Here is a 14237-nt window from a genome sequence, read left to right on the forward strand (position 1 = left end):
TCCTTCTTTGACTGTGGATAGCATTTTTATCATTAGTCCCTTATTTACAGGTTTTTCTGAACTCATTCTGTTCAACATTCCTTTATGGCACAAAAGTATTCCATTACTACCATATACCACAACTCATTCATCCATTCCCCCAAGTGATGGAGAAATCTTCAGTTTCTAATTCTTTGTCACAACAAAAAGTTGTTAAACTATTTTGATTCAGGTAGATCCTTTTCTCCTGTCTCTGATCTCTTTGGGGTCCAGACCTAGTAAAATGATTGCTGGGTCAAAGGGCATAAATAACTTTATGGCCCTTTGTAGATAAATCTTCTAAATTATGAATTTTTCCATCCTTATTTAGATTTATCATCAGATGACATAATAGCCTTTCACTGTATCTTAATATGTACCAGAATTTACCCTCTTCTATATAGGAAAAAAATATTTTTCCCCGTTTTCTCTATTGCTTCTGTCCTTTACACATTTCAAACACCTTAATACTAAACATCTTTCTTTTTTTTCCATGAAACCTGACTTCTTAATATAAATATTAATGTATGTCATACTGAATAGAAATTTTAACTCAGACTATTTCCCTAAGCCTGATTATCATCAAGCTTTTGTAATATTCTCAGTCCATTTAGTAATTACCATGCTAATTTTCATTACTGTATGCTTAATAACTTTATTCAAGATTCTTTTAAAGTCTTTGGCATAGCTTTTCAGTATCAGGTCCATTTTCACAATGATCTCTTCCACTTCAATTCTATCTTCTTTCTCTGCTGGTTATAAATTTCTTCTCTCATTCTTTAAAATGTTTTAATTAAAAAAAAACCTTCATTTAAATCTAAGCTATCATTAACCATAAGAAAAAGAGCTCCAAATCACTGATAATTAGAGACATGTAAATTAAGATCACTTTAAGGTTTATCAGACAAAGATGAGAAAAAAGGAAAAGGACAATTCTTGGAAGGGTGTCAGGGATACAGGTACATTAATGCAATGTCAGTGGAACTGTGAATTGGTCTAGACATTCTGGAAAGTAATTGGCAACTATATCCCAAAGTGTCTAAATTGTGCATACCTTGGATCCAGCTCATACCACTATTAGATTTATGCTTCCTGATCCTTCAGTCATCTCATCTTTCCCAGTTTTCTAAATTCACACAATGTATGTTTCCATAAAGAACAGCTTGAGGCAACCAGGATTATCATTTTGGCCAGTAGGCCAAGAAAGGCTTCCTTTTTTCCCTTATGTAAAATAGGTATCAAAATACCTGGCTTGTCAAAATCTTCCAGGAAGTACAGAAAATATTTACTAAACATATTATTATTTTCAAATTACTCTGATTTTTTTTTCAAAAATTGGCACTAAGAATGCAAGATAATAAGTGACTTGATTTTTTTTTTAACTGCTGGATCTCTGATTTCATTGGTATAGGTATCTACTGGGAATTTTCTCTACCAGTGAAGGTAGAGAAAAGGTACCTTTTCAACATAGCCTCTTTGAGAGTTTCCTGGATCAACTCTTTGAGAGGAGGTTAAGTGACTTGTTGAAGATCACACAGTAATATATATGAAAAGTGGGACTTTTGAGCCTTGTTCTTCCTGGCTTAGATAATCAGCTCTTTGTCCATTGTGCCACACTTCCCTTGTAGATTGCAAAATAATGATAGTACACTCTCTAATTCTGCGTCTCTTGAGCTTCAGATGAAGAAGTGGTCCACATATACAAGTCTTCATAGTATCCCCAGCTTTGATTGTTTTTCAGCTGGTGCCACAAAAGAATACAAGCAAAGGCAGTAAGGTGGCTCATTGAATAAAGAATCAGGCCTGAATTTGGGGAGTCCTGAGTTCAAATGTGCTCTCAGATACTTCCTGTGTGTGACCCTGGGCAAATCACTTGAACCCAGTTGCTCTGGACTTACTGCTGTTTTTCCTTGGAACCAATTCTTAATGTTGATTCTAAGACAGATAAGTTTTTTAAAAAGTGAAAAGAATTCAAGCAGTGCCATATTGATTTAGTCAAACCATTTTGGTCAGTGTCATATTAATCGTCTATACTTGGTCACTGCCATACTGATTTGTTTGTTCATTCAACCCAGTAGACTCTCTGACTGTGAGAGCCAAAAAGATTGGGTAGGAAGAATTTGATAGTTTTCTTCCGTACTGTCATTCTCAAAGATCAGAGCTATGTCAGAAAATACTTAAATTATCCTAATAGTCTGTGAGTTTATTATCCACGAATTTATCTAAACTCATCTTGATCCTGATTTGGAATAGAAAGGCCATCTACTTGAGTCTGTGTACAACTGTCTATATAATATAAAACCAGAAGACCTCTCACTCCAGTTATCTTATACTTTACTATGCTGTTAGAATAACTTATAATTTTGCTCAATTTTTAGCTACTGTCACCAGTGAAACAAAGCAACTGAGTTTGGCAGTTTCATGAATACAAGGAACTCATACATTTTTAAGCTTAGTGTAGACCTAACCTAATTATATACCAGTTTAGAAAAGTTGATGCTGATGACATCTTTGTTTCCATTTTCAAGCAGAGTGTGGGATTTACTTTGGAATGTCCTACACTGCTTGGAACTTCATTATCCTTGGGATTGTCTTTCTTCATTTGTGCTGAAAAATTGAAGACAAGTTGTTTTGCATGGAAGAATCCCATTTACACAGTTTCCTCCCTTCTAGACCTGACAGGTCCCAAATTGTTAACCTTCAGGCTATGACTGAAGAAATATTTCTTTCTCATTAGCCATTCCCTAGGGAATATCTTTGCTGAATTTTTCTACTGTTTGTAGGGAAACTAGGTAATTTTATCATTTTATATTAAAGATGTTGCGAGGACACTGAAGGAATGTACTTTGAGTCATCTGCATCATAAGAATTGAAGGAATGGTAATTTCCTGTTATTCCATATGAATCCTGCCCTTATATGAAAATTATCAGAAACAGTAGGCAGGGTGGAGGACAGAATTGTAGAATGTTAGAGATAGAGGTGACCTTAGAGTCTTCACTTCCAGTTTCCTTCTGTTATATGAGGAAAGGTAAAGCCTAGAGAATGGAAATGCCTTATCCAAATGAAAGATTCCAAACTTGAACCAAGTTTCCATTACATGCTGCTGCCCCAAAGAATAATGACTATTCAAAAGATGGGAGGAGTTTATTGACTTGGAAATTATTTGTTCATTTGCATGAAATTAGAAAGCTAAGAAATATGTTAATTTTCCTAAAAAATCTACTGTAACTATACTTACAAAGAAATTAAAAATAAAGAGTTGGGCTTTAAAAACTCTAAATTTTGACTTAAGTTTTAGTATCTTTGGGTAGATTTAAAATAAATAGGACTTTCTGGAATGGGTCCATTGATCTGTCCTCCCTATTATATTAAGTGTAATTTATTACCAATCCTGTAAGAGAGAAAAGGAGAGGGGGAAGAGAAAGTCTATTCTGTTATTTCCAATTCTGACTTCAATCAATTCTTTAATAAAGTTGAGTTATAGTTAAACACAAGCAAAATATTCCTTGTTCTGACTTAGTAAGTTGTTAAATGAATTTCTTCAAATGAACTTTAAGGACTCAGATATAGGAGATGATAAAAGAAATTAAATGTAAAACCTCAAAGTTGCCAAGAGAATTCAAAATTCTAATTTTTCTGAAGCTGCCAAATTTCCATTTAAGCAGTTGCTAGAAAAAATTGCATTTTCATTTGCTTAATTCTGAGAGAATTTGGTTTTCACTTGCAGAATATGAATTATGTATATATTAACCATTAGGTAAAAACACTTACATTTCCAAAAGTTTCTTAAAGTTCTGTTTTTCTGTCCCAGCCGCATCGGTGGGAATGCCAGCCCTGTAGTAAAGTTATCACAGAAGAATTGCATGGGTAAATATGAAGGAGTATGTGATTTTCAGTATCAGAATTTTCATAATGCCATTTAGAAGAGGGTTTTACAAAGCCATCACTCACTATTGGTTTAAAAGTTCCCCAAAGACATGCAAAGAAGCAAAGTGGGTGGTAACCACAATAAGAAGATAAATAACCACAATAAGAAAATACGAAACTACAGGATTTCAGGGTTGGATTGGATCTCAGAAGTACCTCATATATCAAGTCAATAGATGACTATTTTTCTTCTTCAAGACTTTCAATGGGAAAAATGAGCTACTTCCCAAATCAACTCATTGAACTTTTGAAAGATTCTAATTAAAAGGAAGTTGACCTCACATTAAGCCCAAACTTGCCTTTTTGCAATATCTACTCACTGTACCTCTTTCTACCCCTTGGAGTCAAAAAGAAAAAAGTCTAATCCTTCTTCCAAAGGACAACCCTTGTTCATACTTGAAGACAGACCTCAGAAGAACCTACTTTTCTCTAAGCATCTTGAGAAACCTCAAACCTCGTGGTCTCAAGGCTCTTTTCTCTCCTGGTTGCCTTGCAGTGGACTTTTTTTTAGCTTGCCAATGTCCTCCCTAATAGCTAGAAGTTAGGAAAATACGCCCAAAGTGGTCTGGAGTGCACAGGGAACAGTGGGGGAATCCACCTCCTTATTTCTGGAGGTCATGCATCTTTGAATGAAGTCCAAAGGCATGTTAGCTTTTGTGTTTGCAGCATTATACTACTGAATTGTAATGTGCATATTAGATCTTTTTAAAGATAAACTACTATCAGATTTTACATTTCTTAACTTTTAAAGTTTTTTAACCCAATTGTGATTAATACCCAATGAATGTCAGCCTTATGCTCCAGCCCACATGGAGAGGCAAGTGGTCCAAGGCCAATGGTTGCTGCCTTCTGAGCTCTCCCTTGTTCATCCAGTAAATGTATACCTCAGCCATCTGCCATCATGAAGCCAATAAACAGCTGTGCTCTATTCAAGTATAGATACAGTTCAATTATTCTATACCCCAGTGATACAAAGGGACAAGACGACCTTTTAAAGACCTGAAATTAGATTACTGAGAGGATTCCTAGTTCTCCTCTACCTAGTAGGAATTCAATAAATGGTTAGTTTGAACTAAATTGTCATAATTCTTCCCTATTAGATTTACTCCTATTCTCTCCTTACCATCATTATCCACATATGAAGGAATATCAGGATCTTTATAACCTCAGTTATTCTTTGTTATATAATGAGATAAACTTGTTGCAGCATTTTGCAAACTATAAACCACAATACAAATGCTAGTCATCATTAATATTATTGTTCCATATATCTGTTATTCTTTTGCTTCAAATGAATAGCTTCTCTCTCAACATTCCTTTCCTTATTTAATTGCCATCAGCCCATTCCCACAGCCACATCTTGTCTAAACCTTAGAATATTGTGATAGGGTCCTAATTTGACTTCTTACCCTCTTTTCCATCTTACCCGACACACTGATGAAGTATCCCAAAATGTCATTTTAGTTATGTCACTCCCCTGATTGAAAATGTATATACCAGATCCTCATTGCCCCCAGAAAACATTTCTGAACTCTGAACTTCTGATGCAGGGCTTGCATAATATCATTCCATCTTTCTTGCCCCATGTTCCCTCATGACTCTCCTTAAGGAACTCTCATTCCTAGCCAGATTTGTTATTCCCTAAGTCAACCTCATACATTCTCAAGACTGCTCCCGTTCTTTAAATACAATGGTAAGCTGGCCTGCCTCCTTTCTGATTTCCTAAAAACTACCAGTTTGCTTGATAAGAAGTGGGGTTGTATAGTGAAGAAGGCTGGACGTAGGTGCTCAGGAAAACATGGGTTTATACCCTTAGCTCTTCATAGTTAGGCGACTCTGGGTCAATCACTTTACTTTTCTGATACAATTCTCTTGTCTTAAAAATAGGAAAAGTTCATTGTTAGGCTCAAGTAAGTAATATATGTCAAGTGCTTTTTGAGTATTAAATCATTAGGTAAACATCGGTTATTATTATCATTTCAACATTTCTTGAACCTGACTATAGTCCAACTTCATCATGAAGCCTTCATCTACCCACCTTGGTCTACCATGAACAGAGTCCTGAAGGAAACCAGGAATTGGGACAGAAATTAAGAGGGAGTACCTTCTAATTATGGAGTACAGGCAAAAATATGGAGGCTGTAAATGGAAAGTCATGAGAACAGGACCAAAACAAAGCCAATTTCGCTGAACTGTGGAGAAAAGAAAAGGTAGTAAAGTGTGGTAAGGCTAGGTTGGGGCCAAGTTGTGAAAAACTTTAATGGCCAAACAAAAATGATGTTTGATTCTTGAGATAATAGAAAGTTGTTGGAGTTTATTCAAAAGGCGAGTCAAATTTCCATTTTAGGAAAACTACTTTGTCAACTATATATGAAGAATGGATTAATGGTGGGAGAGACTGAGGCACAGAGTCCAATTAAGTGGACTATTGCAATATTCCAGATAATAAATCAGAGCATGAAGCTGGATGTCTGGATGATAGAGATGGGATTTGAACCCAGAGCTTCCTAACTGCAAGTTTAGCATTGGATCTACTGTGCTATGCTGTTTCTAAATGGCTGTTAGTTTATTGTTATCCTTCATATTTGAAGAGGACCAGAATGACACTCTTGAATAAATTGGAGTTTAGTCAAGCAGATCCAGTATTATTTTATTTGTTCCACACACTAACCCTGTAAGATTGAGAAGGTTTTTTTTTTCTTTCATAATCTCTCATGCTTCACCACTAGTGCTCAGCACAGTGACCCAAAAGTAGTTAAATAATAAATATTGACTGAATGAAAAGAGCAAATCCTTCATGCCCTATCTTCCTCCCACTTTTACAGTCTTCTTACACCTACCTTACCCCCCAAAGTATACCCTTCAATCCAATGACGACCTAGCTGTTCCACAAACAAAATACTTCATCTCTTAGCTTCATTCCCAGGCTATCTCTTGTGCCTAGAATTCTCTTCTTCCTCTTCTCTGCCTGCTTAATTCCCTGGCTTCCTTTAGGGTTATAAAAGAAAATATGTATTATATATTAGTTCACTAGAAAACCTTACTACCACACTAACCTTGTGGCTCATATTTTGGTATTCTTTGAATATAATTTGATCTTTTTGTTTTATTAATGAAGCCTTTTTAAATGTATGTGGATGTAGACTCATGATATGGGTAAATGGATAAGCATTTCATTTTTGGAAAGCATTTACTAGTCTGTGGCCAACAACCTAGGGAGCTGTTGTGGAAAGGAAGATCAGGACAGAAAGATCTTGCTTGATTAATGTGACAGCAGTTTGTGTTTCTGGTTTCAGGTACTTGTGTAAAAATGCAATTAGATGTCATGAAATGTTTTCTTTTTTGTGCAATTTTAAAAACCAAAGGGATGATAGTCTAAAATGTGAAGAACTTTCTAGATTTTTACTCAACACTTTCTCTCCCCTCTCTGAATGCCATTCTGGAATGATCTACATCTCAGACTTAGTCTTATATGTGATCATGTTCTGCCTTATATTTCCTTCTTGTTCCACAAAAACTGTCTTGCACAACTTGACTATAAGAACCTTGAGGACCATATCTTCTATTCCTTTGTAGATAACCAAGTGTCTGCACAGATCTGATCAGATTGTAGATATGTAATACCTGTTGACTTGAGGTGTGAACATCATGATATTAAAGGATTCAATTTCCTCTTGGAAAAAAATTCTTAAATTTTGTGTTTATCATATTTAGATCTTGCTGACATTTATGGAAAACTGAAATGTTTAAAAAAAGAGGAAACTTTATATTTAAGTTCAGACTTTGGAAGAACTCAAAGAAGTCATTCAGTTTAATTCAATATATGTTTATTAAATTGTGTGCCAAGCACTGTGTTGAATGCTGAGAATATGAATGAGAAAAAGTCCCTGCCCTCAGGGCATTTACAGTCTAATGGGGGAAGATAACACCAACAGAAGTTGGAAAGAGAAGAAAAATAGATTAGAAGGTATTTGTTGTGGGGCCATCTTGTTCGAACCAAGGAGAATTGCCTAGAGAAAGTGGAAAGTTTAAATCATAATATGAAAGATAGGAAATTGAGCTGTTAGAGGGGAGAGGCAGCATGTGCTGCCTGTAGCCCTGGAGAAAATATCAGCCTTTCTCTGGCTCCATCATCATCATCAGTGGATTGGACCTCTTGGATGGTATTCTGGTATAGTTCATTACAGAGAAGAAAATACCTGAAGGAGGGAGTAAGGAAGTCAGGTTAGACCTTTCCGTGTTACAGCATTATAGTTCTGGGGATTTATTATTCCTTCTTGGCTTTCTTGTGTTCCCCTTAGTATATACCTGGAGAAGTCTGCTGTGCCAGGCTGTGCTATAAGCTGCCCAAGTTCTTAGGCGTAGGCACTATGGTGGTGGGATGCATCTCCTTGACAAGGTCAGCTGCATTCTCGACAGTCCCTTCCCTCTTCTCTTGGGAGTGCTCCTGTTAGAGGCCAGAGGACTGACAAATAAAATGATGGCACTGACTCCAGAAGAGGCTCAAGGCTATTTAGTAGGTATCTGTCTCAGGCAGGTTCACTGATTGTCCGGAGATCACTACTCTCAAAAACGTGAATAAGGTCTAGATCTCACTTTCCTGTCTCCTCCTGCAGTGTTCCTTTCCTTCCATCATGTTGCCTGTGTCTACTTATCATAATACAATATTTCACTATAAATGATTGCATGTTATATTGTTACCTTCATTTTGAAGTTGTTCTAATTTGACATTTGTGCAAGTGCACAGTCATAGTCAAGTAGAGATTCAGACACATTTAACAATGTATTTCTCTCTTTCTGCCTATTACCTTCTGCTGGGTACGTATATGCTTTAGCAGCAGGTAGCGAGATTATGTGCCAACAGAAGGGGATGGTTTTTACTTCCTCCAAGGGCCCACGGAGCAAATGTTTTGACTCCTTTTCGACAGGTGGATAGCTCAGTGTGATACTGAAATGAGCATCTGCGTGCTATAAAGGAGATGGACATACACATGATTCTGTTAGCCCAGATTGCTTGAGTACCCAATGAGAAGAGGTTTGACAATTGTGTTTGGGCTGAAATTATTTTTTTAAGTTTTTTCTTTTTTTTGGTCACTGCAAAGTCCATGTTAAATATAGCTTCACATTTAATCAAAACATAAAAATAAGTAACATGTACTCGGTCAATTTATACAAAAGGAGCCAGGGATATAAATCCAATGACTTGGGTTCTTGTGAAGTTTCTACTGATAACTTGCCACTTAGATATGAGCAAATTATTTAAACATCTCTGTTTCAATTACCTTATCTGTGAAATGAGAATATGCTTTGCTTTATCTACCTTACCATTCCAACTTTTCATTTAGAATTTGATTAGTTCCTGTTGTATATGATGCTGTGCTAGGCACAGGGTATAAAAAAAAGACCAAAAAAAGTCAATGGTCCTTGTCTTCAAGGAGTTTATATTCTACTTGAGAAAGTTGCAAAAATCAATGTGGTATAGTGGAAACAAGCATACATTTGAGTCAGAGGACTTGGGCTAAAATTCCTTTTGTACTTCCTTTGTGGCCTTAAAGAAGTCATTTCACTTCTTTGGGCCTCACTTTCCTTATATATAAAATGGGTTGATCGGGGTATTGAACTAAATGACCTTTAATATCCTTTCCAGTTCTAAAGTTATAATCCTAACATTCAATGAAATGTTAAAGTATTCAAAAATTAAAGCCCTGAACTTATTATAAAGGGTTATTATCATTAGTAAGTAACATGTCTAATGAAATTCCAAAAGTATATTTAATTTTTAATAAATGATAGATTCTTATTACAATATGTACTGTTGCATTGGACAATCTCCAAAACCCTCTGTAAACTAAGAGAAAAATTGTCTTTTTATTTCTAAGCTGAAGTACTTATACACCCAAATCTTCTGAGAAAAAGATTTTTGTTGGCACATAAAAATAAAGGGGGGAAAACTGACCAATTTTAATACTGCATTTTTTAAATTGCCAACCATTATATTTACCCAATATCCATTGCAAGAAGAACCTCTTCTCTTCTGAGTTCTATTCCTATAGACTTTTATTGAAGCCAAGAAGGACTTAATAATGACATGGTATGGGAGCCAGTTTCGTTGTTTCTCAGTCCATCAGAAACAAGATTTCTGAAACTATAGTGGTCAAACAAGGGGTTCCACAAAAGAAAAAATCTGTATCTACAATACACACAGTACAAATCCATTTGCCTTGTCATTTGCATCAGTTGTAAATGGTGTATGAATTTAGCTGAAGAAGAGGTAAGTCCATTCTACAAATGGATTAAATTACCTAATAATAGTGGCTAACATTTACACAACACTTTAAGGTTTACAAATAGTATATGTGTGTACATGTATTCAGTTTCCTCACCTCTAATATCAAGATGGTTGGATTAAATGACCTCTGAGGTCTTTTCCAACTACAAAGCTAAGATTCCCAGAGAACTTTGCATCATTTCTCCTTTTATAAATTGTCTAATATGTAGAATAAGAATTGAGCTTCAGATGAAACACTCTTCTATGGTTTCTTCCCAATCTAAATACTTATTGACCTTTCAACATTCATAAGATGAATAAGGTGTAGATTTTAGAATTAAGAGGTGAACTCTCCATTTTTGTCATGCAATTAAACTGACCAACTGGAAATAGATAGATTTAACCTTTATTTTCTTCTTTTCTTGATGCCTAAGGATTTTTTTCCCTTTGATAATAGATTATTGATTTAGAACTGGAAAAGACTCTAAGGTTCACCCTTCTCATTTTGCAAATAAAGCAACTGGCCCCAAACTACTATTGCCAAAGATTTTTCCACATGCATTTAGTTTTCATGACTTCTTTTCACCATGAATTCTCTGATGTCAAGTAAGGCATCATTAAAGGCTTTTCTAAATTCAGTACATTTATTAGGTCTCTGTTTTTTTTTTAATAATTTGTTATAGACCTAATGTTAAAGATCTTCGAACCCATTAATAGACTTGTCAGGGACTGGGTCCTAATGTATCATTTGCACCTGAAACTTGGCCTTTATTTCTCTCAGTCATTAAATATGCCTACTGATAGATGTTGTGCCCCCAGCTTACCATATGATATTATCATTAATATGGGAATATATATCTAGAGCTAGAAGAGATTTCAGATGCCATGGATCTCCAGACCCTCATTTTATAGATAATGAAACAGGCCTAGAGAGATTAAACTTACCCAGGATCACAGAGGAAGTAGTAAGCATCAGAGATAAGTTGTAAAACCAGTTCTCTATTCTTCATATTCTTAGGGGTTTTATTTTACTGTAAATATTTCTATATCAGTAACTATTGAAGATAATGTAATAAGAGAAAAATTGAAGTGTTAAAATCCATGATATCAGTTTCAAAATTTCAAACAAAGATCCAGAAACTCAGCTCTTATACCCTTCCCAAGAACAAAAGAAGAGCATATATAGCAAGAGTTTGGGAGGCGATAGAGATGCATTTGATATCTATTGGGTTTGGAGTTAGACCACTTGGGTTTTAAAATACTGCTTTGTGTCTCCTGGTGATTGCGGGTAAATTGTATGACTCATCTGGACTTGTTTCCCTCATTTTTCAAAGGGAACTAATAATTTTAGAACTGGCTTTGTCTCAGGGTTGTTGTAAACAAAGAATTTGAAAATGATAACATGCTCTGTTGACTATTATTATTATATTCAATTTTTTTAATTACTTATGATCTTGATTCCTAGTATATATTAAACATCCAAATTTTTAAAAATGCTGTCCATAGTTCTGCAAAGTTACATGGGGAAAAAAGTCAACACAGTATATAGTAAATTCCAAATCAAAACTCTTAAATTTGTTAAATGTAAATATGATCAATTGAAACTTCATCCTCTCCCACTAGAGAATATAAGTAAAAGAGAAAATTAAAGTTCTGAAGTATCTTACAAGGGGAGCTATCATATCTGACATTGTTCCCAATTCTTTAACACTTACTGAGATATTCATGTATGAGAAATATGGAGTTGTTTTTTAAATAAGACTTGAGAACTTTATCTTTGAGACTTTTTTTTTGTTTGTAAATGTCTTCTTAATGCTGTTGCTTATAAAATCATTGTATAGATTCATAACATAACCTGGTGGAGAGAGGGCTTAGTCTTGTCGTCATATCTGAGCTCAAGTTCTGCCCCCAACAGGCATCAGAAAATCTATATTAAAATCCTGACTGCCACATACTACCTGTATTACCTGTTACTCTCCTAACTTCTGGCCCTCAGTTTTTTCCATCTACCACAATTGCATTGGAGTCCATTGACTTTTGGGATCTCTTCTAAGTCTAAATCAGTAACCTGATGATTTCATGACTTATTGGCTGGGCACCAAGGAAATTCCACTTTCCCTCTTATTTCCCTAGTTCTGATTAACTCTTTGTAACCCCATTTGGGATTTTCTTGACAAAGATACTGGAGGGGTTTGCCATTTCCATCTCCAGCTCACTTTCCAGATGAAGACCTTGATACAGGATAAATTGAAGGTAGCCTCAGAGGGAAAGCACTAAGATTTTTTAAAAACCTATCTTCTGTCTTAGTATCAATTCTAAGACAAAAGAATAGTAAGGCTTTAGGCAATTGGGGTCAAGTGACTTGTCCAGCATCACACATAGGAAGTGTCTGAGGCCAAATTGAACCCTGAACCTTCTGTCTCTAGACCTGACTCTCTATCCTCCAAGCCATCTAGCTGCTCCTGGGAAAGCATCAAAATTGAGGCAGACTTAGAAAAGATTCTTGAAGAATGTAAGATTTTAGTTGCAACTTGAAGGAAGCCAGGGAAGCTAAGCAGCTCTCCTAATGTTCCAGAACTTTGAGTGCCTGGCACATATTAGGTACCTAATAAATATTTATTGATTGATTGCAGAGAAGGTGATAGCTTGTATCAAGAAGAGGAATTTCTCCCCTTGGAATTCTGTTTAATCAACTAAATCACAGGCCCAAACAAAACAATGATAATTATTATTGTGTTTATCATTATTAACAAAAAATATTAGATGATGATAATAAATTAGATGATAATAAATAGTAATAATAATGGATTGAAAATAAAGTTGATCTGAAAATTTCTAGACAGCTATTAATAAATTCACAGGGGGCAGCTGGATAGCTCAGTGGATTGAGACCGAGGCCTAGAGACAGGAGATTAACCATAGTTTCAAATCTGGCCTCAGACACTTCCCAATTTATCACTCTTCTGCCTTATTCCAAGGCAGAAGTTAAGGATTTTAAAATAAAATAAAGTAAAAAATTAAATTCACAAAATAGTCAGCTATTAATAATTATTAAGAAAAAATGTTGATAATTTTAAAAAGGTTTTTCTGCCAGCCTTTTGCTTTTTTTGTTTGTTGAAGTATTCTAAATGGTCAAATACTTTACATCTCTTATTAAAATGATGGGAAACCCACGCAGTTCTTTGTTATTTTTTCTTAATTATTGGTTTTCTTTATCACAAGGGAGTGAGGGAACAACTATAGGGTAAAATTAAAAGATATCCATAAAACTTTTTAAAAATAAGAGACGACTACATCTAGAGCCCCTTATAGCTTTAAACTACAACTCTAAACTGGGTTTTATTGTAAGCCTTAAACATTCAGGAAAAGATCAAAAGCCTACAGCAAAGACACTGTTACTGTAAAAAGACTAGGAACTACTGGCCTAGGAAATATTTTTAACACCTCTCTTTGGTCATTTTTCCTTTCTGCTTTTTTCTGATAACCTCCTAAATGCACAAAGTTCCATCTTGAGTTATAATGCCAAATCTCTTTCCCCAGCAGCTTTTGCAGTACCCAGGAATGCTATCTCTGAAAAATAAAGATTCTTTAAGTCATTTTCTCATCTTCCATGTGGGGGGTTTATTTTGTCTCTAGGAGCAAATGGTGCACTTTGAATCTTAATCACCACATTGAACAGAGAAATGCTAAAGATGTTAATTGTCTTTCTCAAATGCCAACTGACTTCAAGTAAGATTTTTCCCATTTATTTTGTTTTCTTTTTAGCTCCAAGAGGAAAGCGAGGGTGGAAGACCTTTTATGCTGTACTGAAGGGAACAGTGCTTTACTTACAAAAGGTAAAAATAGAACTTTCTGTGAAACAATAATTAAATAAGTGGCATGGAAAAAAAGGTCCATTATACAAAAGTTATCTCTGACCACCTGAAAAGTAAAAAAAAAATCCCTTTTCACCTTGCACATTCCATACTGATGACATGTTTTTTTTTATTTTATTTGAATACAATATATTTCCCAGTTAATTTA

General features: G+C 35.1%; 1 protein-coding gene across 8 annotated transcripts in view; it reads left to right on the forward strand.

The window, feature by feature from the left end:
* Positions 1 to 14237, forward strand: part of PSD3 (pleckstrin and Sec7 domain containing 3) — a 784568-nt gene that overhangs the window by 687602 nt on the left and 82729 nt on the right. For all 8 annotated transcript variants that reach the window (XM_007476432.3, XM_056813640.1, XM_056813642.1 and 5 more), the window contains one exon: positions 13980 to 14050. In XM_007476432.3, coding sequence (XP_007476494.2) covers positions 13980 to 14050 — 71 coding nt within the window. The remainder of the gene's footprint in view (positions 1 to 13979; positions 14051 to 14237) is intronic.

The sequence above is a fragment of the Monodelphis domestica genome, chromosome 1, assembly GCF_027887165.1.
Source record: "Monodelphis domestica isolate mMonDom1 chromosome 1, mMonDom1.pri, whole genome shotgun sequence".
Classification (NCBI taxonomy): Eukaryota; Metazoa; Chordata; class Mammalia; order Didelphimorphia; family Didelphidae; genus Monodelphis; species Monodelphis domestica.